The sequence below is a fragment of the Plectropomus leopardus genome, chromosome 8 (assembly GCF_008729295.1).
Source record: "Plectropomus leopardus isolate mb chromosome 8, YSFRI_Pleo_2.0, whole genome shotgun sequence".
In the NCBI taxonomy this organism is placed as follows: Eukaryota; Metazoa; Chordata; class Actinopteri; order Perciformes; family Serranidae; genus Plectropomus; species Plectropomus leopardus.
In genome coordinates this window covers 29,655,284-29,682,016 of record NC_056470.1, presented here as the reverse complement: position 1 = coordinate 29,682,016, position 26,733 = coordinate 29,655,284, and the positions used below count along the sequence as shown (strand labels likewise).

Below are 26,733 nucleotides of genomic sequence, written 5' to 3'. Positions count from 1 at the left end.
ATTAGACTCCTGTCCCAAATATAAACCTGTTGAGTTCAGTGATTTAAGAAAATAATAGCTTTTAGATGAAGTTTTATATAAGTAAGTTTTTATATAAGTTTTATATATATATATATATAATATGCATTAACCGTCTTCTTCCACACGGTGGCGCCATTTCCCCCGAACAGGGCCGAAAACAGACCGCCACGCCTGTAGGCGGACCAGCACCGTCGTAGCCCGCACCGTCAGACCAGACACTGGATACAGACAACAACAGTGACAGATCAAGACCGCATTTCTGTTTGCAACCAGCTATGGGTGTAGTCTGAAAAGTGGATACAGTAGCGCACCGCAATATACCTCGAAGTTTTATCCTCATGAAGGAGCTCCGTCCTGGCTGAGTTTGGGAGATGGGAGTACTCAACATTGCAGACCAGGTAACGCTGAAAGAAAGCGCTCCGTGTTTGTGCTTTGGCGCAGTCTATTTGCTGGGAATGCTCTTGTGCGCAGCATACTACGTCTACATCGCGGAGCAACTTGTTTAATTTATAGCCTATTTGCGGTGCATGTTTATGGATATCGGAATTAAAATGATATTATTCTTTGTGGTTAGTGATGCTCGGTGTTTGTAGGTTAATAGATACGTTGTGGCTGCTCTTGTCTGGGCCCTGCTCTGGGTCGGGGCCAGCTCTGGAGCTAGCTAACGACAGCCGTTTGGCTAGCTGACGTATGTAGAGACAAGGGCCTGTAGGCCTCAGCCAGGGCTCTGTGTATTTGCTGGAAGAAACAAGAATCGCACTCGGCTACTTAACGCTACAGTAAACACACTAAATGCAAAATTTGACACCATGATAGCACATTTAAACCATATTACTGAGTATGTTTTGTTTCTACTAGAATGTGACAGAAGTGTTAGGGTGACGGACATACAGGACTCGTCGCTCCGGATCAACGTAATTGTGTGAAACGTAACTCAGCAGGTATTTCTGTGTTGCAGCCTCCTCTGGTCCAGGCCATCTTCAATCGTAATGCTGAAGAAGTTCAACTATTATTGCACAAAAAGGAGGATGTCAATGCACTGGTATGTTTGATTTGCTGCAATGCATACGGGTTCACACCATGAAGGATTTGGGGAAAAAATAAGATTAAACGTCATGTAATTGATCACGTGCATTTTGCAGGACCAAGAGCGCCGTACGCCACTTCATGCTGCTGCCTGTGTGGGTGACGTCCATATAATGGACCTCCTCATTGAATCAGGTGAGTGAGCTATTGTAGTGCATCACATATGAATTTGGGGTCCGATTTGTTAGTGAAACGTGGTGCATGCTTTATGCTTTGTCACCACCCAAAATAAACCGTCTCCCCTCATTGTCAGTTTGCAGTGCAGTTGTTTTGCTCTTTTCAGTTGTAGTATCCTTGTTACCCTTTAAAATGTTTTTGTTTTTGTCTGCCAGGTGCCACTGTAAATGCTAAAGACCATGTATGGTTGACCCCGTTGCACAGGGCGGCTGCTTCCAGGAATGAAGTAAGCAATAGACTCATATCCTTTTGCCATTTGGAGGAGTCCAATTATCTCTCAGTCAGATGACTTCATCCTCTAATTCCATTATGTATTCACCCACAGCGATTACAGAACTCATTAAGATTTATGCACCAAAAATATTGTGCTGACTGAAGGAAACGCAGCAAACTGCAGATATGATATATGCTTTAAGCTCCTTGTGATTGCCTCCTTCTCCCCAGAGGGCAGTGGGTCTGCTGCTGAGGCGCGGAGCAGAGGCAAATGCACGAGACAAGTTCTGGCAGACACCACTGCATGTGGCTGCTGCCAACCGTGCCACGCGCTGCGCAGAGGCCCTGCTGACCCAGCTGAGCAACCTGAACATGGCAGATCGCACCGGCAGAACTGCCCTGCACCACGCAGCTCAGAGTGGGTTCCAGGAGGTGAGTTATCGGCTCCTTTTGAATCTTGCGCTTTTCTTAAATAATGTTTTTTACTACAATTTTATTTGTTTGTCTCACAGATGGTGAAGCTGCTGCTGAACAAAGGGGCCAACCTGAGTGCCATCGATAAGAAGGAAAGACAGCCTATCCATTGTGCTGCTTACTTGGGTAAGCAAGTATCACTTTCTTGCCAATGCTGCGCAGCACAAATTTTCATTGTCAAATAGCAATAAATGCTCCTATTGTTCATGACGAGTTTCACTCAGATGAGGAGCAATTACACTGCCAAGTCCTCACGTCATTCTCTGGGGGGTAAAAGACACTACTATCACTGAATGGTCCAATTGTTATGTCTAATACATTTAAAGTTCTCTATTTATGGGCATTGTTGCTTTGATTCTGCAAAACTTGATAGGATATGTTTTAGAATCGACACAACTTTAATCCCAATACGCCAGACACATGCTTGAAGTGTTACAATGCTAAAGGCTAGGGCTGTACCCATTGCACAATTATACAAGTCGAATCGATTCAGACGTTCAATACAATGTTTTGTTTTCCATTCAAAGTTTTAAAGTTTGAACGGGCTCCGCGGGACATTCAGCGTGACAGTGGAATTCACATAATATAGTAAACAAGCTAACAGTGCTAAGTACAGATCATAAATGGTCAACAACATTTTTTGCAGACTTTAGATATCAAACAAAAGCTAGAGACTGTTTCTTATTAAGTCACTGTGAGCTGAAATTTCACCACTTCTAAGCAGAAGGTCTCTCCTCTCTTCCTCTGTGCTGCCTTCGTGTCTGCAGCTCCTCCGTATCAAAGAGTAGCGTGCGAAAGCCAAGAGCACTTGTTCTGCAGCAAAATTTGGGGACCAAAATGTTCCCAGAAGTACACTTCACATAGAAAAGTCAACTGAGGTGATAATTCGAATCTCCGACTTTCAAGGGGCTTCCTCACTAAAGGCAGTCTCTTTCACTGCTTGCGAGAATGTAATGTTGTGAAAAGTTTTTGGAGGGGGTGACTTGACATAGTTAGCCAGATAACAAAACTGAAAATCCCTTTTTCAGGCCAAAGTTGTGCATGTTTGGTATTTATCCAGGCAATTTTATTACCAAGAAGAATGCCTTTGTGCTAATAGACTCGTGTCTCCTGTAAGGGAATCTGTAAAAAGAGCAATAGCTATAGGATGGAAAGATGTGAACAAACCAAGTATAAAGCAATATATTAAGCATTTATCGACATGTGTTGCTAAAAAACTGACATAAATTGCTAAAGGAAAGCTGGCAGTTTCTTAAAACATCTGGGGGAGCTTCATGGCCCAAATGATCTTCAAGATCCTGTACATTGTAACTACTGTAATATCTATTTATTCACCTGTTTTAATTTTTTTGTTTGAATTTTCATTTGATGGTTTACCATATTTGCTGCCAAGATTGACTATTTTATTTATAAGTAATATTTGTTGTAATTGAAAAACTCAAATAAAAATATTGTTTAAAAAAAAATGTTTTCGAGATACTGAAAACATCTCCTCCTTATATTTTATAGGGCATTCAGAGGTTGTGAAGTTGCTGGTGTCCCGCAGTGCAGACAAGAGTTGCAAGGATAAGCAGGGCTACACACCTCTCCATGCTGCTGCTGCAAGTGGTCACATCGAAATTGTAAAGTACCTACTGAGGATGGGGACAGAGGTGAGTGATTTTAATTATAAATATTGATTTTTAAGCTTGCCAAATTAAGCTCCGCTTCTATGTGTTTCATTTAATGTCGTTCATCCAGGCTTCCCGCGGATCCTTAAAAAGTCTTAAAATGCATTAAATTCATGAATCGATAAGGCCTCAATTGGTTATCAAAATGTCTCAAATTAATTTCTCAAAGGTATGATTCTTCTTTTTTTGATGTGAGTCATAAAAAAAGCAAAAAAATTGTGAGTATACGTGTTTTAAATAATGTACAGAATTTAATGTCAATCATATAAGATAGAGGAACCAATAACCCTCATAAACATTTGCAAAATCCAATTAAATGAAAAATAACCAAACTATTTTCAAGGAGTGGATACTAACAGATAACATAGTTTTGTTGTTTTTCATGTGTTTCACTCCAGAAAGTATTTATTCATTTATTTTTTAGCATTTGACGTAAACCATCTAACTTTTTAATTTGAACTAGTTTTATAGTGAAGTTAATAACTGAGCAAAAGTGTTCCTAACTCTAAGTAACTGATGTTAGGGTTCATGTTTTTTCTGCAATTTTGGTTGTTAAAAAAAGGTCTTAAATTTTATTCCAAGTGGCATTAAAAAACTCTTAAAAGTCTTAAATCTAACTTGCCATAAGCTGCAGAAACCCTGCATTCATCTTCTGCTGAAATCACTTACACTTATTTAAGACGTCCAGGACTCCCTCCTCTCAGGCACGAGGCTCAGTCTGATTTTGTGCTTGTTTTCTTTCACTTTCAGATTGATGAGCCCAATGGCTTTGGAAACACCGCGCTCCATGTGGCTTGCTACATGGGTCAGGAGGCTGTGGCTACCGAGCTTGTGAACCATGGAGCTAACGTGAACCAGCCCAACAAGTGCGGCTACACCCCTCTGCACCTGGCCGCCGTCTCCACCAACGGTGCCCTCTGTCTGGAGTTGCTGGTCAACAATGGGGCAGATGTCAACCAGCAGGTATGAAATGCACTGAAGAGTCTAGATGGGGAATGACTGTACACTTGACACTACTTCTTATTTGTTCCTGTTATTAGTAATCGTGATTTGCTGAAGATTAAGTGTTTATTACATTTGCTGTTCCCCTAAAAGCAGGGTTGGAAATAAGCACCAGCCAAATGCTGGTAAAATGTGCAAGTGGTTTGTAGATTTGCTTCACTCAAAAGCCGAAAAAACAGTGGTAATGTACTGAGTGGCTGAAAAAAGTTTATTTACAACCCTGCCTGAAAGTACAGATGTGTTTAGGCATGCCACAACACCAGAAATGTAGTAATTAATACCAGTACTAGTGAAAATTCCATGATTTTTGATTCAGTACTAGGCTAAAAATCAAAAACTAAACAATAAGTCCAGTGTACTGAAACATACACTTCTTTATTAACAAAGGCATTTAAATTACATTTGATTCAAACTTTATTGTTAATCTCTGATCATCTGCCTCAAAAGTCTGTGTGGGTTGATGACATTTCATGGCAGAGGAAACATTAAGATTCAGCCGACAGTATATCAACATATCTCTCCATTGTTGTTGCTGTTCAGCACTTGTACATGTAAGAGGTGACTTTGTTGGTCTTTTTTTTGGCAGGCTTTTGTCCTAACACCTTCTCCACTGTGATTTCTCAACGTAGGAAGAAGCGACAGTAATGAGTACAGCGTTTTCCCTGTAGTTGAATGTTTTTTACCTCTCTGCAACCAGAAAAAATGCCAAACGTGCACCGCTCAGAGCAGAATAGACGCTCAGTGCCTCGTCTAGCAGCTCGTGTTTCTAGGACAGTGTAAAAATGCAGCACTCCCACTACAAAGAATTTAAAAAATACAGTGTCTTCAAGAAAAAACACTTAAGCATTCGATGAATCAAAGGGGACACTTGCATGGTCATTGCTTTCCACATGTTCTTCCTCCTTCCTTCGGTGTTAACGGCAGACTAGAACACTTGTAAGCATTTTTGCTGCCCTGTCAAGTCTGAAAGAATGACATCCTCAGTATCTACATTTCTGGAGAGAAATGAATAATGTCATTTTTTAAGAATTTTGGCAGTGACGTGATACATTTTTTTTATGACATCCCTAGAGCTGAATAGTAGTAAATTTTGTTTGGTAAGGTTGTTATTTAAGATGAAGGTCATTTGGATGTAGTTTAGTTTTTTAGGACACCAGATTTCAAATTAAAGATTTGAAGAAAAGCATGTGTGCTCATATTGTAGGTGTGGTCCCAAGTAATTAAATTAACAAAAAATTTATTTAATTAATTAACTCATGGCGTATATGGAGAATAAATGGGGAAACACATTCTATTTCTGCCTATATAAACTCTTTTTTCTGTAAATGTGCAGGGGTCACACATGCATATAGCTCTTAGAAATAACATTTCCATATGATGGGTGAAACGGGAGTGTGTGTGTGAGAGAAAATGTCCTGATAAATCTACAGATTTATGTTATCGATGACTTTTTCATATCTTACAAAGACCTTAAAAATGATGCCTTAGTAGTCTGCCTTTTTAGTGAAAATGGATTGAGTGGAAAGTGAGACCTGACACTTCCAATTTTTTATTAATTTGAGTTAAAGGCAGACAGTTGGAGTGATAACTACTTGTTAGCTGCCAGTGCTTTCAGAAATACTGACTCAAACACGTAAAAACATGCATTTTAGCCTTAATTTTAACTTGGAGATGTTCAGTTGTCAAACCGATCTGGTTCACTGTAGTTGCAGCAGCTTTCTGAGGCTCTCTCAAAGCATAAAATGTCACTAATCAGTTAATTGTAACTATCTCTTAACAACAGTCAAGATTAAACGATTTTATCTTCTGTTTTTCAGAGCAAAGAAGGGAAGAGCCCCCTGCACATGGCAGCCATTCATGGACGCTTCACACGCTCTCAGATCCTCATCCAAAATGGTAACTGTGACTGTTCTGTCTGACTGATCCATGAGAAAATGTTGGCTTTTCTCTCCTCCTAATGGTTCTTTGATTGACTCCCTCTTCCCTGCTTCCCATCAGGTGGGGAAATTGATTGTGTGGATAAGTATGGCAATACTCCTCTCCACGTTGCTGCTAAGTACGGCCATGAACTGCTGATCAGCACTCTGATGACCAACGGAGCAGACACGGCCAGGTATTGAAAACACTTTAAGTGGTATTGCTGATGTGTATAGTTGTGCTTTGAGGTTGGAAAAACACAGTGGAGCATAGCCCTTAATACAAAGAACCATTAATGTATATTACAGTTGGGTCGATATCGGATTTTGCCGGTAAGGTCTTGTGTACGAGCTTAAACCACTTTAATTTTATGCGAACTGGCTGAACCAGCATCTGTCTTTATGACACGTTTTTGCAAATTAAAAAGCAGTACATGTCAGCAGCAAGTGTTGACGGTGTTAACAGCAGTAAATCCAATTAGTTGTATTGCATTGGTAATAACTCATAAGACAACGTGATTAACATAATGATATTTTCATTTGTAAATAGACCAAACAGAGCCACTAGTGACTGACAGACAATGCACATTTTTTTTGCCAAGGCCAGAGTTGAGATGTGTTTGCTTTACTAGAGAGATAGTGTTGTTTGAATTAGTCTCCCAGAAAAATACAACAGCACCAATATGCCAACATTTTAGATTTGACGGAAGGTAGTGTCATAACTGGCCACTAGCAACGCAGCGCTGCAGTTTTGAGCTGAGCTTTTGTCAAACACCCAGTTTCTATTTATTCTGGTCACTTGCTTTTAAAGTGCAGCAATGGAATAGAAATGGCTGATTCATGAAGTTAAAATGAGGACTTATCTGTATGACACCTTGTTATTTATAAGTAGGTGTCATGTGAGAGTTTTGACCATTGCTAATAACACCAGCTGCAGACTGTATTGTATGTCATTTCCAGTTAATATCACAATATAAATATGTGTTTTCAGTTTAAAAGGTCAAACTCTTATTTTTACACTTCAGACTACAGCAATTATTTAAAATTTTTCTATCTTATTTGATATGATTGATGGTTTTATCTTATGATGTTATGATTTTAAGCACCAAGGTTTTGTTCACGGTTTTTAAATATCCTTTTATGCTGAATTGCCTTGATGCCTTATTTAATGTTCATTGTTTTTGTTTTTATGTGAAGCATGATCTCTGCATCTCTTGTATGAAAGATGCTATATAAATAAAGTTCATTATTATTGTCACAAACATGGGAAGATGGCAAGTTACCCAGCTTTTAAGAGATTACTTTTCCAGTCTGATCATGAGTGCATAGCTGATAAATACATGATTTGTTTACATGACAGCACATGTACATATGTAATGGGTTAATGTAGACAGAGTACATTTATGTTACGCATTGCGACACCACAATGAGACGCTTCTTTGCAGTTAGGACACAGTGTCATTATGTTGCACTCCAGAGCAGCTGCTGCATCATGTGGAACTGGAAAATTTTGTTGCTGATTCATTTTGGTCCCAGGTTTGTCTTAATAATAAGTAGCTTTGACAGTTTTACACAGGCCCAACCCTAATGTTTATGTCTTTTGCAAAAAGGCAGTTGGGTTTAAATGGGATAACATTTTGTCTCGGGATGCACGATAATATCGCTGTTATTAGTTTCTGCAGATAATGGCTTTAAAATGAAATAATGGCATCAATCTGAAATGAAAATTTCTAATGATGTTACAGACTGACAAGATAACGGCTTTAATTATGCAATTTTAATTAGTTAAAATTGGTCAAATTTGCACTGGTTTAATCTATTGTCAGGATTGTGTTAGGGAGAGCATCATCCAAGCCTCTTTTAGTGGCTAATAACAATGGCATTTTTTTTTTACATGTAACCTTAAAGTTAAATTAGTTTTTTCTTTTGTCCAGTGAATGTGCATATTCTGAAAAGCATTGAATTTTATGTCTACATGTGCCACTTATGGGCCATCCCCACAGGAGTTATTCCACGACAGGAGAGCAAACAAAACATTTGTGCACATGTCAGTGTTTGCATTGACAATCAGCCAAAATGAAATAGAAAATATCGTCATATTGGATATTGGCAAAAAACAAATATTGTGCATCCCTATTCTTAACTTCGACTGTTTCTAACATTCTGTTTGTATGTTTTTTTGCAGACGTGGGATCCATGGAATGTTCCCCTTGCACTTAGCTGTGCTGTACGGGTTTTCAGACTGTTGTCGCAAGTTACTCTCCTCAGGTTTGTTCCATAAAAATGATTATGCTGATTAACTTAATCTTCACTATCTGTGTTGTTTATATCGATACACTTGGACGTAGCTGTTACCGCCAGCTGTTTGTTCATCACCCCACAGGTCAGCTGTATAGTATAGTTTCATCCATGAGTAAGGAGCATGTACTTTCGGCTGGGTTTGACATAAACACCCCTGACAACTTTGGGAGGACCTGTCTACACGCTGCTGCCTCTGGAGGGTAAGATGCAGAATCTGCTTTGTCACTGGAATAATAAGATCTCGCAAAATGTTCTGCTCTCACATGTCATGTTAAAATTTATTCCCTTACAATGATCATCTTTCATTACAGAAATGTTGAATGTCTGAACTTGCTCTTAAGTAGTGGTACCGACTTGAATAAGAGGGACATAATGGGAAGGTGAGTTTTCCCTCATTTTTTAATTTGCTGCTTATGTGACTGTAATAAAAGTGCCACCTGATACATGTTACTATTTTGTGTGACTTGTATGTTTTTTTGCATCCTCCCTGCAGGACACCGTTGCACTATGCGGCTGCTAATGGGAGGTACCAGTGCACTGTGACCCTGGTGAGCGCTGGCGCTGAGGTCAACGAGCCTGACCAGACAGGCTGTACTCCCCTGCACTACTCTGCCGCCTCCCAAGCCTTCAGCAGGTTGGAAAACGTTTCTCTCTCCTTCTGTGTTCTTACTAAAATCACCAGCAGTAACACAAGCCACCAAATTCTGTTCAAGTCTGGCAGAAAGTCAGCTCTTGTTCCAGAACACTGATTGACTGATGAAACTGTCAAATCGGCAGGTGGATTATGAAATTCAAACAGTTGGTGAACAAAAAAATACTTTGTTTGTTGACCTTGTCTTTCTCAGCTTTTTGTGTTTTCTTCCATTACTCATACTTATTCAGTTAAAGCTGTTTACTGAATATTTGGTTTCATAGTCTGATTGAATTCACTTCTGAGCAACAGGGATGTCACAAGTGCCAGCAATTTAGTACCAAGTTGTTGAAAACGTGTCGATACACGTTTTCTCCAGTATCGTAGGTACCAGGGGTGCACTTCTCCTGGACCTGACAGGATAGCATATACGCCCACAGGTGTTGTTGTCTGCTGTTAAATGCCAAAGGAAGGAGAACGCCTGCTAGCATGGAAAAACAACACCGGCAACAACAGCAACAAGTGTAGCTGATGCTGCAGCAACAGCTCCACCTTGACTCATCAAAAAAAAGTTTTTTCTTGACCCAGCGTTAAATATTTGTAATCTTTGCAATAGGAGCAAAGCGTATTTATGCTACAAACACCAGCAGTGTTACGATGTTCTGAGCATCTATTTTGTGCTAAGCATTGCACGTTTGCCTCTCTTTTTCTGCTTTTACGTCAGTGTGTGCAGTTTCCTGTTGAATGCAGCCTGTCACATCTAAAGTAGGTTGGAAAACCTTTAGACAACTAGGGCCGCTCCTCGAAAGTCGGGGATTCAGATCATCAGTCAAAGACTCCTCAGTCCACTGAGATTCCTTCAAGTTGAGCGTTTTTTTTTGGTTTTTTTTGTTACTCAATGCTGTGCAGTGTACTTCTGGGACATTTTCATCCTTAGATTTTGCTGCAGAGTGAGGGCTCTTGATTTGTAGCTGCTGACATTCAGACAGTGTATAGACATCAGCACGGAGGAGAGAGGAGAGACCTTCTGCTTGAAAGCGCTGAATTTGCAGCTCACTGCAACTAAATGAGATACACTGTGGCTTGTGATTGATACCTAGCATCGGCAAAACATGGTGTTTCGCACTTACGACCCATTGTTAGCGCTGTAGCTTGGTTTATATATTACATGAATGCCGCTGTCATACTAAACATCCTGCGGAGCAAGTTAAATTTTAAAACTTCATTTGAAAAACAAAACAAGTTGTAGAATATTCGTATTGAACTGCTAAATTTGGTTCGACTGTCATAATTGCGCAACCGTACAGACAAAAAATTATATCAATTAATGAATGGTTGCATTTCCTTTTCACTGTGCTTGGCACTCTGCAGTTTTGTCTGCACCCATATTATGTTCTGCAGAGAGAGGAAGACACAGCTCCAAAACTAGAAAATCTATATGTTGTGGTAGATGATAATGTGATGGTGGTGTCCTGGTTTTTTGTTTTTGTACAGTGGTATTAAATTGGGCGTTGAGAATCATGGGATTTTTCTGGTATTGTTATGGTACTAAATTTCTGGTTTCATGACACACCTACTGAGCAACAGCTGGCTTTCTTATATAGCAATGTAACTATCTAAACAGCACACCAAGGAATTTGTGGTTTTGCAATGATGTTTGTGCTATTCTGACGTCAAAGTCTATTAAATTAAAGTGTTTCTGGTTCTTTTCAGAGTTGATCGTCATTTTTCTGGGAACCATCAGAATGATGAGGATGAGGCGAAGGAGTCGTACTTGTGAGTTGTTGTTAATTTTCCACTCGTGCATCAGACCATGAGTAATGTAATCAGGGCTTTCAGATTCAATAAACTGACACCACGTTTGTTTACATGTCATGTCATTTTTTAAACACAGCTGCTTGGAGCATCTTTTGGACAATGGTGCTGATCCCTCGATGGTCAACTCAAAGGGTTACAGTGCTGTTCACTATGCAGCTTACCACGGCAACAAACAGAACCTGGAGCTGGTGAGATTTTCTGTTTTAATCTGAAATCACTTCACAGTTTAACGTGGCACATAATTTAATCAGTCATGTGTTACATATTGCATGCACTCATGCACATTTTACACTCAAGCAGATGTGACAAATCTGGTTCATGAGCGATGTAAGACATTTTTTTAGGTCAACACATTTACTTATTCTGAGCTCCAGCTGACTGAATTATGTTTCCAGAAGTGCTGTTTGGTCAAAATAATTAGTTAATAGAATCATTTTTGCAGGTTGTGGATGATAAAAATTGTTCAGGTAAAGCTTCTAGTTGATATTAAGATGTGTATCCTCAGTAAATGAAATTAAATCAACTGTTGTCTTTAATTGCTCAGCTCCTGGAGATGTCCTTCAATGCACTAGGAGACATAGAGAGCAGTATTCCAGTCAGTCCACTGCATCTTGCTGTAAGTGTCACATTTACTCTCTGGGACACCAGTTGAAATCACAGATGTGCAATGTTGTGACGGCTCCCCTCTGCTCTCTCAGGCTGATAAGGGTCACTGGCAGGCTCTGCGTGTGCTGACGGAGACTGCAGCTTATGTGGACATGCAGGACGCTGCAGGGCGTTCTGTGCTCTACTTGGCTGCTCAGAAAGGCTTTGCCCGCTGTGTGGAGGTGCTGTTGGCTCAGGGGGCCTCCTGTCTCCTCAATGACAACCGCCTCATGTGGACTCCGATCCATGTTGCAGGTATACTGCTCTCTGCTGAAGATTTCATGGCAAAGCATCATTTCTGGTTGTTACCACGATGAATAGACTCAATTTAATGTTACCATTTCATATATTAATTCTCTCTCCTGTATCTTATTTCATGCCAGCTTCCAATGGTCACTCAGACTGCCTGCGCATGATGATTGATTATGGAGAGGAGGGGGATCTCACCAATGTTGCAGACAAATTTGGCCAGTGAGTTGTTTTCTTTGGAAAGCTTTACTTTAGATTGAACTTAAAGCCTTCTAAATCAGTGTAATGCCAAAAGCTGTTTTGATCAATAAGCATACAGCACATAAACATGTATTTATTATAATTTCTGTCCCCTTCAGGACCCCTTTGATGCTAGCTGTCCTGGGAGGTCACACTGACTGTGTCCACTTCCTGTTGGAGAAGGGTGCTTTGCCAGATGCCAAGGACAAGAGGGGCAGCACAGCTTTGCACAGAGGGGTATGTCAAAAACACTGCATGTGGCTTCATTCATTGGTTTGAAATACAGTCATTGATTCAGTTAGATCCAACCCTCGCTCTGACACGACTCCAGTCTATCATCCAAATATGCTCACCTCTGGCTTAAAAAAAACCCAAGATGTCGATGGCTGAAATGTTGATCTCAAGGCTTCAAAACAGGATTCCAGACAGACTTTAATTCTCACTGCCAAATACAGTAGTTTGCATAATAAATTCACAGGTTAAATGGTCACCTGCCTGGTGATAAAGTTAAGCTGAGTCCTGTAATGTTGGCACATTCCCAGCAAAAAAGTAAAATATAAACTGAATAGAATGATGGTTAACGCTCTTTTTAAGATCTTAATGGCACCATCTGTCAATGAGTCATAAGAACCAATGCAACACAGTCCAGGCATGCCAGGTGGCTAGTTTCCTGGACAGGTATGTAGCTTAGTCATGGTTTAAAAAAAGAAATCTAATGACGTATCTATTGAATAAAATTCTTCACTTCAATATAAGAACATTGCTTAAATCTTATAAATGTGCTGGAGCGCATAACGAGGGAGCGAGGGATTTTTTTTGTCTATAAAATAAAGAAGTTATTATTGTTATTTTCTCAGTTATTATGTTTTTATCAGTGGAAATGATCTGATCAGACCTTGCGGGTTTTTTTTCAGGCGGTGTTGGGCCATGACGACTGTGTGACAGCCCTGCTGGAGCACAAAGCTTCTGCACTGTGTCGGGACATCCAGGGTAGGACACCGCTGCACTACGCTGCATCCAGAGGCCACACGGAGATCCTGGCCAGTCTGGTGCAGGCCGCCATGGCAACAGACCCACACGATAAACTGCTGGACAACAAACAATACACCCCATTACACTGGGCTGCTTACAAAGGTTTGCTCAGTTTGATCGACTGGAAACGGCTAATCCCTAAACGTTGCAATTAGCGACTAACATCTGTTGTCTATAATGCTGCGTGTGTTTGTTCTCAGGGCATGAAGACTGTTTGGAGGTTTTACTTGAATTCAAAACATTTATCCATGAAGAGGGAAACCCTTTCACCCCCCTGCACTGTGCTCTGTGAGTATGAATACGCTCTTCTTCTGTCTCACCGTGTCAAAACATATTACTCAGAAAAACAGCACAATTTCATTAACTCTGGCGTCATGTTTGTAGGATGAATGGCCACAGCGGTGCTGCAGAGAGGCTGCTGGAGTCTGCTGGGGTCCACATGATTAACACCAGAGATGCCAAAGGAAGGTGAGACTGCAGAACAAAACACTTCACTTCACTTGGGTACAAAAGTGATCCAGAAAGAGAGTAAATCCTAAAGAAATATCCTTTTATAGTGATATTAAATGTATTTTCCATCATTGTCGAGCTGGTGTTGTTACCTAAACCTCTTCCTCCTCCTGTCTTATCAAGTAATTGGCTGGAAATGCCTAATACTTAAAGCCTGCCACAGCCCCTAAAGCTGCAGCCAGGGTTTCAGCAGATCCTTAAAAAGTCTGAAAAGGCATTGAATCCATTAATTTTAATATAAGGCCTCAATTGGCATTAAAATGTCTTAGATCAATGTTTCAAAAGTCTTAAAAATGCTCAGACATTTGAAGGAGGATTTTTATTTAATGTTTTGTTTTCTGAAATTGCATTTCAAAAGCTCAACATAATTGGTATCTGTAAAAATAAATAAGAGGAAGGATTCTCAAAATTCCTCCTGCACTTAAATCACTAAAAAGTAATCTTTTAAAACACTATTTATTTTGAAAACAAATAGAATTCTCCCTAACCGAAGTAATTGATGTTGCTTTATGTTTTTTTTTCCTTCAATTCTGGCTACTGTGAAAATGGTCTTAAATTTGATTCCAAGTTACATAAAAAAAAGTCTAAAATGTCTTAAATCCCACCTGTTATAAGAAGTAGGAACCTTTGCTGCACAACTGATCGTAAAATAATGCATTTCCCCAATAATTGCAAGAATATTTGATTATGACACAACCTAGATGCTGTTTTGCAGTCGCTGTTCTCTACTCCTAGCATTTGGTCCTGGTGTTCCTCATCACTGCTTTTAAAGAAAGCAGTAATGGGATTAATGGACGAACCAGCTTTAAAATAAGTGCTGCTGGGCACCTGGTAGCTCATCAGGTAAAGCGTGTACCATTTAAGTTGAGTCCTTACGGCAGCGGCTCAGTTCGATTTGGCCAGAGCCGTTTACGGCATGTCATCCCCTCCCTCTCCCCTGTCTCTCTGTCATGGGGAAATGTCTTACAGTGGATCAATTTCATGTTGGTGAAGAGTGGTTTATGTCGATTTCAAAAAGTAATAAACATGTTGAAAGGTGGATTAACTGAAAATTTGAGAAGAAAAAAACAACTTTTGAGTGTTGAATTTGAGAACAGAATTTGGTGTGTCAGAATGAGTGCTTAGTTGTCTCAGCACCCCCAACCCTTCGCCGGCCCATCCGCCAGGCCAGTCTACATAAGTGAAACGCTGAATTGTTTGGACCGTCTCTGTCTGTGCCTGTAGGACCCCACTGCATGCTGCTGCATTTGCTGAGGATGTCGCGGGACTTCAGCTGGTGCTTCGCCATGGGACAGAGATCAACGCAGTGGACAACAGTGGACGCTCTGCTCTGATGGTAGCTGCTGACAAGGGACACAGTGGCACCGTGGGTAAGTCTTTGACCTTGTATGACAATATTTCGGCGGTTTGTCACACTCGAGGCTTGAACAGTTCTGTAGTGCATCTGCCCTGATTACAATCGTCAGATCAGGACATCTGTAGCCGCAGGAATAAATGTCTTTGTGTCTTGATGTCGTCCAGCCATCCTCCTTCACCGGGCCAAGGCTGACCTGACACTGCTGGACGAGAACAAGAACACTGCCCTGCACCTGGCCTGCAGCAAGGTACACACAGCTCCACTGTGCCGAGTATTAACCAGGGTTCCCACGGATTCTTAAAAAGTCTTAAAAGGTGTTGAAATCATAAATCTAAACAGAAGGCCTTAATCGGTATGAAATGTCTTAAATTCACCTTTTAAAAGTTTTAAAAATGCTCAGGAATGGCCAGTAGGATTTTATGGGTTTTTTTTAAAAATTGCATCGTGAAATCTCAAAATACGTGGTAACATCTATTTTTTTTTGTGAAAAAATATAATAAATTCCTCTTCTTAAACTCGTCATGATGGGAATCCAAGCAGTTAAATCTCACATTCACAGTGAAAAACATAAAATCACCATGAAAATTTCCCCACTTCGATAATGTAAAAGATACTTGGTAATATAATTTATTCATTGTCTTACATGTGTTCCACTCTAGAAAGGGCTGTTTAGTTTTTTTCAACATTTAATGCAAATTATATAACCATAGGCATTTCATTCGTTTCATGTCATACTAAACATTTGGGTGAAATAAAATTGTCATTCGTCCATTTTTGGTTACTATAAAATTAATCCTCAAATTAATTCCAAGTGGCATTAAAAAAAGTCTTACATCTGACTTGCCTTAAGCTGCAGGAGTCCTGGTATTAACACCTGATTGTAATGTTGGTGCACTTTCTTTGAGTGCTGATAAAAAGAAGCCCACGCAGTTTTTTAATTGTCTTTTTGTTTTGTCCCTCAGGCTCATGAGATGTGTGCCCTGCTGATTCTGGGGGAGATCCACAGTCCCACACTTATAAATGCCACCAACAGCGCTCTGCAAATGTAAGAAGCTACTGACGTTTTTAAGCTATCAACAAAAAAAGACAAAAATGTAAAGTTTATTTGTTTTTTCTGTAAATAATTGTGAGTGTATATGTCTACAAAAGCTCTTTTAGGAAAGTAGCCTTGGAACATGATAATTTTTAGTCGTTTTACTACCCAGAGGCTGGAGGGTTTTAGGTATTCTTCACATGTTAAAATGTTAAATTGCCGACTAGTTGATGGATAACAGGTCTGCCAGCTGTCTCTCACACTCCTCCGTTCTCCTCCAGGCCCCTCCATCTTGCAGCACGCAATGGCCTGGCGACGGTGGTGCAGGCACTGCTGAGTAGAGGAGCCACTGTGCTGGCTGTGGATGAGGAAGGTGAGGCCTTTTGATGCTTTGTTACCCATGCAGTATAAATACATATAAAATATTGTGTTAAATCACAATTAGGAGTTTGGAGTTTTCTAAGAATCTTATGTTTTAGCTCATTTGCTGTAAACCATATACGTTTCTCTGCTCGCTGTTTCCCAAAACACAACATAGTTTCAGATGCAAATAATAAGCTGTGAAACACTGCATTGACATATCACCTTTGTAAATTCGCATGGTGAATGTGTCAGAGATATATTTACATCAGGGCTGCCCTTTTAAAGTTGGTGATTTAAGCTTGTCCTCCTGACTAATAAATAAGGCAGATTTTGGCATTTTGCTAATTATCTATCTTTTATTACTTGTGATCCCGTTAAAAAGTTTGTCTAATGTAATTCACATGTGAAGTTCAGGTTGTGTTTGTGCACTAATGTGGGTTTGTTGTCTCCCGTTCAGGCCACACTCCAGCGCTGGCCTGTGCTCCTAATAAGGACGTGGCAGACTGCCTGGCTCTGATCCTCTCTACCATGAAGCCTTTCCCCCAGCGGGACCCTTCCTCCTGCTCCTGCTCCTCCCCCACCGTCTCCCCCTCCCCGGGTCTCAACTTGCTGAAGCACTGCGGCATCACCGCCACCTGCGCCCCCCTGCCCAGCAACGGCCTCCACAACGGCTACGTCAAAGACCGTCACGGTGCACCGGTTGGCCTGGACGGGTGTCTGTCTGAGTGAGGTCATGCGCCCCCTCTCAGTCAGCTGCTATCACCATCATCACCACCAGGGGGGGACGCCCTTTAACATGGCCCCAGAGGACCAGGAGAGCACCCACCCACATGTCTGTTCTCTGTGTATGTATGTGTTCGTGTGTCTGTGTGTGCGTGAGTGTTTGGTCTTCTCTTGAGGTGCAGTCAAACCTAATATGCAATTAGATCCCATTCCTCCATCTCCTAGTAGTGCTTAATACGTAGAGGCAGATTGCTCTACAAGGTCACTCGGATGAAGTGTGGCATCCAAAACAAACACTAGCAATCTGGCCATCTCGAAACCATTTAACCCTTTAAAACCATGTCGACATAATTATATAACCGACATCTAAGCGCATGGAAACCTTTGTATCTTTCTCGTCATATCACTCGATATAAAAGTCATATCATGTTAATTAGTTGCAGTGACCTTGTAGAGGAACATCGAGCCTTCCCAAAAGAATGATCAAAGAGTTTCTTTGTTTGTTTTTTTGATTTTCTTTTTTTTTTTTTATTTCCTTTTTTTTTGTAATTGTCCGTTAGCCTAGATTTTTATGAAGGAACCACACAAGGGAAAAAAAATCTAAAATCTTTGCTTAAGAGTGCAATGCTTGTGTACTACAGTACAATCCGAAATTTTGGAAAAGGGTCACAAAGATGTTAATTCCATAGTGTACTTTAAACGTACGGCCGAGAATCGTTTTGGCATTTTACGATAATTTGGTAATGCTGCTGAATACATTAGCACGTCTCCTTCCGAAGGAGAGCCATGTTCGGGTCGGCATTGTTAACACCGATTTGTTCTTAATGCTGACTTCATGTTTTAAAGATGCTAAATAAGTGTTTGTTAAGCTAGAATGTTTCTAAGCATATAACTTATGACCAAAGTTGATCAACACTATTATGGCTATAAATTATTTATTTGAGATGAACTGTACTGTATAGAGAAAGACAATAGATCTTGATATACCTCGTCAACTCGTTTAGCAGCTGCTTCATCTTCACCCAGGGTCCGTAGGCCTAAATGTTCTCTTTTTGTAGGACTGGAGAACTACTGTAGGATAGTGACTGACTGAGGCCTTGTTTATTTCTAGATGAAGGCTTTACTAGTAATATCTGCCAACAACACCTCATCAAAGCATCATATATCTGAGCACATAAATGAACAAGCCATTTCAATTTATTTCCCATCTCTTATAACAGTGTTTTTTGGAGCAGATTTCAGAATTCGAATGGCCTAATTATCGAAAGAGAGCAATCAGTTTTTGGTTTTTAGGCACTCATAATTTTTTTTTTGTTGTTGTTGTTGTTGTTGTTTGTTTTTCTTGTGTTACTGAAGTTGAACCGGCCATCAGCTTATAAAGAGCTCACACTATAGGAGTATTTCTCGGAGCTGGTGAACTAGTCTTAAACATCTAATAGCTTCAACTTCTCGGTGGTCAACTCTGATCAGATAAAAGTATTTTTTATTGGGCAGTTTTCAAGCAATATTTTCTTTTGGCCTTTTTTTTGTTTATTGAATAGACAATCACTGTCACAAGGGCTTTTGTTTCCCTGGAATGTGTTTTTTTTTTTTTTTTTTTTGGTTTTTTTTTTTCATGAAAAATTTACCTAAAGACTAAACGAATGGCTCTGTGTGTGCCGGGCATTTTACTGTCAGTGTCAACACAAATGCACTGGATCGCCTTTATGGCATCTCATGAAATGCCTTTTGACCCATGCCTTCCGTAACACATCATTTCAGTTGGATTGCGTAATGGCAGATGAGCCCTGAGACCGAGTATCTTTCCACCCGTTTGGTAGCAACAGCATTGAACCACGGTTGCACCCCAAGTATCTAGTGGGAGAAAAGAAACCCGGCGTATCTTTATACGTTGTGGCGTTATCAATGACCAGGGAGTTGATATATCCCTGATTGAGGCAAATAGGGCTAAGAGGAAAAGGAGAGGGATCTTTGCTTAGGCCAATACCTGTTGTTTAGATTTCAGGAATAGCAGAAATCCAAATATGTGCTTTTTTGGTGTTCATTTTTTTGTCTCCTCATCCCATTTCTGGTACTAAAGATGATTGTATCGGACCACTAGAGCTGTTTGTGACTTTTAGATGTTATATCTATGCTATTTTGTTGTTTTTTTAAGACCATCTGCTGGTGGTTAAATTACACTGAGTCAGATTGTTTTCATTGGTGTGATGACTTCATATCCACTGGTAATGAAGTGGCACAATTGCACACATTAGTTGACTGGATGAGAGATGAGGACCTAGACTAGTCGATGCCGTTTAATATCCCCTTTCACGTTGTCGTATTTTACTAGTCCATTTCAGAGCGGTGATTTCTCAGAGTCAGTGCCGTAGATTCGTAGTTTCAATTGACCTCCATAACTGACTGAAATGAAGTGGAACTAATTGGTGATCCCCAGCCTTTTGTTCTCTTGATCAATTTTAATTTTCACAAGGACACTTATATTAGTATTAACATTAGGTTTAGGTACATATATATTTTTTTGTAATCTCAGGATCTGTGCTGAAGCAGCGGGCAGAATTTATTAATCCAATCAGATCTCAGCAGGATGATTACATTTTTTTTCTGATGGGATGTTCCATGATTTAATTCCTTTTTAACCCTAATCCCACAGCACTTAATTAGATAGTCAAGCACGCACTTTAGTACATTCAGGTTCTAAGTGTGCAAAATGGAGCAGATGTAATGTATGTACTTATGTTTACATGCATGTGTGTTGCTGCTGAATACAGGAAGGTAGAGTTGCAAAAGGCAAGTAAAGGCTGCAACAAAATTGTACTCTAATGCATTATTTGAAAAAAAAAGTGTCTCTTTGGGACAGTGTCCACTGCCCACTGACTTTTTTTTGCATTATCTATTTCTGGGCGACCGGGCTCAAAAAAAAAAAAAAAAAAAAAAGTGACAAGGTTATATTACCCAGCCTACTGTTAATAATACAGAGCCGAAGTCACTTAAAAGTCAGTCCAGTGCTTCAACACCTCAGGCAGGCTTCTCGAAATACTCTACACACTTTCTCTGCCATCTGTAGGTGCTGTCAGACCGGTCTGTTCGGGCAGGGATTTTTCTCTCTCTTGTGATGTCCTTATCTGACCAGTAAACGGAGCCATTGCCCCTGCGACTATACAAGTTGTAACTGAATCCTTTTGTTGTATCACAGTATTCTTATACATGCTTTTTTTTTATTTGTGTGTACCAGTGAGTGATTGTGCATGGAGCTAGATCACAAATTTTGATATAGCGGCGATTAAAGCAAGCGGAGCATATATACAATATATCTGGTTGTCGGAAAGCAATGAAAGGTCCAATTGTAGCAATAGAGAGTGTGTGTAATAGTGTGCAGCACAAATATTGCACTGCCATCCATTTAGGCCAATTCAGTAAATCATAGCATAAATGCCAATGGAAGATTTAAAATGCGGGTTAGATGTTATAATCTTTGGTCACAAATAAGGCCTGTTTGCCAAAATGTGTCGAGAGGGGGGAACCCTCTCAGAAAAGCAGCAATGGATTTATGCATATGTTCAAGCAGTTTACAGTCTGACCATCAAATCTGAGCCATGAATTTTTCTGACTGAAATGAATGTAGGGTCAGTTTAGAGAAGGAAAATTTGCTTTCTCCCGACTTTAAACTGTTGCTCTTCATTTGTCTTGCGTAGATATGATTATACAGGTAGCATGTAATATCCTAATTCTCTACATATTATACAGTATGTGTAGTAGTCTTCCTGCATCGAGGGTCTGGATAGTTTTGTTTTTTTTTTGGCATTATTGTTGGAGTATAGGCCTGCTGTTGTTGAAGAATATCTTTCTCTATACATATATAATTGTGTGGAGTGTAGCCTACAAAGGTAAACAGAGGACAAGAGTTCAGATGAAATTAACATCATCCATTCCATTGAGATTGCCTTACAGTACAGTAAAACAAGAGGGACAAAAGGTCTACAGTAGATACGATCACACATACTCGTAAAATAGCCTATATTTGACAAAAATGCACCTAAGCTACACCCATTTAGTGCCATAGAAACCTTTATTTGCCTTTAGACATAAATCATACTTGGTCAGTAACTTATTCAAAAGTAGGCAGGATTAGTACAGTTTTGTGTTCAGAGCTGCATGTCTTTTCACCAATTATATTAGTCAAAGAATATAAATATTTGCATGGGATATTAGTACTTAAATGCAAGTATTCTGTTGAAATTTGGTGTTGGTAGAAGTCTATTGTATAATTGGACATTTTTGAAGATTATAGTTAGTTCCCTTTGGTATTGGCAAAGCAATCCCTTGGTTGTGTGTTTGTTTAACGAGACGGTTTATAATGTGTGTGCGTGTGGGAAAAAGAAATACATTTTTGATGTCCAAAAAAAAAAAAAAAGCATGGTATATACAGTATAGAATTGATTTGCCTCAATGGATGTCTCGGTTCTTACTTGAAGTAAATGGCAAATTTCAATTCAACTCTCTGATCCACTGTTGAGCCTTTTGCCTTAAAAGCTGAAAAAAGGAAATGATACCTGGCAGTACCTGATAAGTTGCATCACCTGTAGAGTTATGCTACTTGGTTGGATTGCTAAAAAAAAAAAGAAAAAAAAGAAGAAATTCTTGGCTAATTTTGGTCTTACAGACATAGTCGGGTGTCGAGAAGCACATAAAATCAATTGAGGTAGCACATAGCTCAAGGTTGCCATGGTGCAGAGATTGTCGTGAGAGGTTAGGATATCGCCATATTTGCCACTGTGAATGAATGAATTCAGAATTCACTCGTAAACAATCAACTTTGGCTTCTCCGTCATCCAGAGCCAAAATGACACTGGGGATAAAAGTGGTGTACCTCAAAAAAATAAAAAAAATAGTCGGACAGGAAGGAAATTGTTGTGCTTGTACAGCTATGCTAACAAAGAGTCAAAATCTTGTGGTCCATCTTGTCGTGGGTAGTGTAATTCTGCTTAAACCAGCCTAAATCAGAGATGTATCCACGCAGAAGTGTTAGATTAGTGTCGGCAGATGTCTCATGTTTCCTACCTTACAGAGGGGCAGCCAACTGCACCTTGTACTTTTTATTGGACCTGCAGTTTTACCTCATCAGTGATCTTTTCGTGTGACGACGCTGACATTTACCCTCTGTGATTTCTCCTCGTTTCTCCTGATGCCAGTCGTGTAGATTTCTCTCTTATAGCGCGTGTGTGAGTGACTTTTCAATATATGCATGTCGAACCTAAACATGCACAAACATGCCCTTTTTTAAAAGCATAGTTAACCCTCTTCATTACAACCAACACGTTATCGAGTCATAAAGGGTGATGGGTGCAGTCTAATTCAAGGTGGGGAATGAAGGTAGCTATAAAACTTTACCTCTGTAAGTCAAAACAATACAATTTGACTGTATGACTAATGCTAGTTTGACCGCCTTCCCTGCCTGAACACTTGGTTATTAACCCCCCCCACCCCCCCCCCCCACCACCAATAGGACCTGTGTAATATCGAGCACAGTGGTGGCATGGTGCCTTTTATTCATTACTACCGAAAGGTACGGTCTTCCATTTGTATTTCCCAGAAGCCTTATAATGGGAAAAAGAAATTACACTGAAAGTACACGACTACAGTAGATCGGCTCTTATTCCCTCTGAGCGTGATTATTTCAACCCTATGTGATCTGAGAAAAAAAAGAAAAAAAAAAGCCTAAATATCTTCGTCTGGATTTTTATTTCCAGTGACTGAGTGCTCCCTTTGGGTGGCGGAATAAATTGCACATTACCGATGCGATTTAGGGCACATCAAACACTGAACGGATCAAAAGTATGAAAGCACAAATCCAAAGAAGGCACCTCGGGGCTCGGTTAGCTCTCCAAACACCAAGGAGCGAAGGAGCCTATAGACCAAATTTAGGCAAAGACGAGAGGAAGACCATCCCTCTGAGTGCAGAGAACATGAGGTTTGACTGTCAGTAACACATCAACTGTAGAAAGACCTGGAGTTTCAGAGCTTCACTCTGATTGTTCTTCTCAGCTCTTTGGTATTCATCGACAATTAGTAACGAAGCGATGCGGTACCTGCATTCAAGATCAAGTTTAGGCTGTTTGTTGTGACTGTGTTGCGAATTGATTGTAGAGATTGCTTTGTGTTATTTAGGGTAGACTGACTACAAGTAGGGGTTGCAGTAGTAGCTGTGTGCAGTGTTAATAACAGTGTGATCATACTATAGAAGTGACGTAACATTTGTTGTCTTACCACGACATTAAGGCATGAATCATCTTCTCTTCAAGCTGACCTCGTTTTGAAATAGACAAAAGATAAAAAGTGCAATAACCTTTTGTTTATCATTGCTTCCTCTGTTGAAAAAAAACTATTTAATATGCCCTTTTTTTGTTAACACCAAAAGTCACTCATCTGTAGCAAATGAAGGATTTCAAGTCGTCCTTCTGTTTGTATTCAGAGAGGTGGCGTTTGATAGTGCGAGTGTTTGATATTCCATTCTTAAAACTGTGATCAATATCCGACTTTAAAAAGCTGCCTGCTCAGAATGGACTGTGCACAAGTTGACTGATAGATTTGAGTAGGTGCTTTTTTTTTTTTTTTTTTTTTTTTTTTTTTAAATTAAGGATGGACTTTGATGGTATTGTAGTTTGGGCTTCTGGTTTATAGCCGGTAGACATGTTCATTTGCATGTGTAGATGTGTATATGCATCCTCTTCCTCCTTGAATGAAATGTTTTCTCAAAAAATATTTAGACCTGCTGTCAGTGACGTATGCGGATAAAAGGAAATATGAAATGCCTTATATTTGTTTTTAATGTTAAAGCATTAGGGGTTCTTAGGTGTCCCTCCCTTTTCAGCGTGTAGCCTAAAGCGTGTACAGTTAAGAAACTCATGAGATTTATATCTACTGTATAGCCTATGTGTTTTCAGAATTTGTTACTTGGAGGTCCTGTGATTGTGGTTTTAGAGAAACATTCCCCTTTGAAAGTGCCGTTTGTTTTCACCAGCAGAGGATGCGTCTTGGGGGGAAAAAAATGTAATTACACAAAGGAAAACAAATGTTAGGAACACTTTCCAGTGTTTACTTTTGAACCTGTCGAGCTGAATGACACAGGTGAAATAAGGCAGCAATCTTCTGATGGAGCACCTTATAGACGAGCTCCTTCTGTGAGCCCCACGATGGAAATAGTCTCACACCGAGCTTGATTACTCTAACGCAGAGCCATATCAGAGAATTTGCCCATTAGGAGCCCCCTTGAATGTGCTATTAGGAATAGCCTACTGTAGGAAAGGATGTAATACTGCATGTTCTGTGACATTTTTTTAGTAGTGGGTAGTCCCTTTTCATGTTTTTATGTTTAGTCCGCTTCACTGTAGATGTTGCCACCTCATTGCAACTCACAAGCTATTAACAATCCTCTCACAACTGGACTTAAAGCAGGCATTGATCTGCTGCTTGATCGGCAGCCTTAATTCATTGAAAATTGAGGAAAAAAAAGAAATGATAATAGGTTGCCTGTTTTACTTTGAGTGGCTTATCTGGGGAAATACAAAGGAGCCCTTATCACGAGGGGAAGGACTCTGAATCAGGGCATGTGATGAGTTACAATCAAATAGTTTCACAGTGCACCTTCACAAAAACATTACAAAGTTGGCTCGTCCGCCCGACATTCCAAAGTTGATTTCATTTTCCACAGTCCTGTCCCGCTGATTGGGGGAAACTTTTTATTTTTTTTTGCTTTTTGCTGGTGAATGAAGTGGGCATGTGTGTCAATGACAGGGTTCCCTATTTAGCCTAACGCTGATTACCTCATTTACAAATCTGCAAATATACTATTCTACTGTGTGTAAAGGAGTCAATGCCATCACCAGCAGCGTGGTCTCTACACCTGTGATGACAACAGGACCAATGAAGTTACTCTGTTGAAATTAGCCAATTTAGAATATGACCAGTCTGGAAATATAGGGTTAAGACACTTATTTCTTTTCTTCTTTAAAGACAGAATGGGCCTCCAAGATTTCTTTAGTAAATGACCACAGCTGCTACACCAGTCTGCATCTGGAGCCATCAGGAGAGCAGCAGATACAATTTTTAGATTTTTGTGTCTTAAAGCTTCAGTGTGTAGGATTTAGGGGGATATATTGACAGACATGGAATATAATATATTAAATATATTTTCTTGAGTGTTAATGACCTGAAATAAAAATCTGCGTGTTTTTGTTACCTTAGAATGAGGAGTTTATATCTGCATGGTAGCAGGTCCTCGTCCTTGGAGTCCACCGTGTTGCTCTACCATGTTTCTACAGTGGCCCAGAACGACCAAACCAAACCCCTGACTCTAGATAGGGCTACTTACGTTACTTTGCATTTCTAGAGTTTTTCTGCCAGCAATCGTTGTTAACAGTCCCTCCATGACCAGCAGCACCCTAAAACTGCTTAGTTCAGTGTTTTTGCTGGTTTAAATCACCTGGTCGGTTTGTTTTGGAGAGAAAGAGACACTCTGCAGTTAATTCATCTCCCTGTAAAAACCTCCCAAATTTCTGGACCTTAATGTTTGGACATACTTTGCGTATTTAACGTCTGCAGACATGGTTCTGTTAATCATACAATTGACAGTCTGTGTCAGCCCCCGGCAATAAACTGGAAGGCTCGGAGGTGAATTTACCGTCCTCCTACTGCTGACATCAGGTGAAAATTGAAATTTAATGCTGCAGGGTCTGGAGTGAGTGTCTGTCGAATATTAAAATTGAAAAATAGCTTCACTGCGGAGCAGCGGTTGCAGCTGACTTGAAAGCAGAGTTTTAGTTTGGAACAGGAGATTGGAGCTCACTCAGCTCCCTCTACTCGTACAGTCCACGAGGTCACGAAATAACGGTGCCAGGCTCGCGGCCCACCTCCAACATGCCAAACAGCATCGAAGAAACACATCATTTATAACATGACACTGTTTTATTCAGTGTTTTTACTGGTTTAAATCACCTTGTTCCTTTGTTTTGAAGCTGAAGAAAATACTGCGAATAATTCTGCTCCCAGTTAAAAAAACCCAGAACGTCTGGATCTTAAAATTATCAGAGAAAAATGGTAAGCAGGCGCTGGGCTATCAGCCTCTGCAGTAAGCCGAGTGGTGTCGGAAAAATAGTAATTTATAACGTGAAACTGCTTTAATCTGTGTTTTAACCAATTTGAATAACCAGGTCTGTCTGATTTGAGGAGGAAGACACCTCTGTGAATAATTCGGCTCCAGTAAAAATCTCCTC

At 40.1% G+C, this 26,733-nt stretch overlaps 1 protein-coding gene across 1 annotated transcript; it reads left to right on the top strand.

Moving 5' to 3' along the window:
* The first annotated feature begins 236 nt into the window (after positions 1–236).
* ankrd52a (ankyrin repeat domain 52a) lies at positions 237–24,077 on the top strand. The gene is made up of 28 exons (XM_042491088.1): positions 237–419; positions 980–1,063; positions 1,164–1,242; positions 1,440–1,510; positions 1,729–1,929; positions 2,010–2,097; positions 3,481–3,623; positions 4,392–4,604; positions 6,461–6,539; positions 6,642–6,756; positions 8,745–8,827; positions 8,943–9,060; positions 9,172–9,240; positions 9,354–9,494; positions 11,205–11,267; positions 11,386–11,497; positions 11,854–11,925; positions 12,008–12,209; positions 12,338–12,425; positions 12,563–12,680; positions 13,358–13,577; positions 13,676–13,763; positions 13,860–13,943; positions 15,210–15,355; positions 15,507–15,589; positions 16,305–16,387; positions 16,657–16,748; positions 17,196–24,077. Exons 1-28 carry the CDS (start codon positions 393–395, stop codon positions 17,465–17,467), a joined length of 3,234 nt encoding a protein of 1,077 aa, XP_042347022.1. The 5' UTR covers positions 237–392; the 3' UTR covers positions 17,468–24,077.
* The last annotated feature ends 2,656 nt before the right edge of the window (positions 24,078–26,733 follow it).

Coding starts and splice junctions, on each gene's coding strand:
- ankrd52a (XM_042491088.1), top strand. CDS start 393: ATGGGAGTACTCAACATTGCAGACCAG. Junction 8,828..8,942: donor TCGCAAGTTACTCTCCTCAG/GTTTGTTCCATA, acceptor ATCACCCCACAG/GTCAGCTGTATAGTATAGTT. Junction 16,749..17,195: donor GCTGGCTGTGGATGAGGAAG/GTGAGGCCTTTT, acceptor TCTCCCGTTCAG/GCCACACTCCAGCGCTGGCC.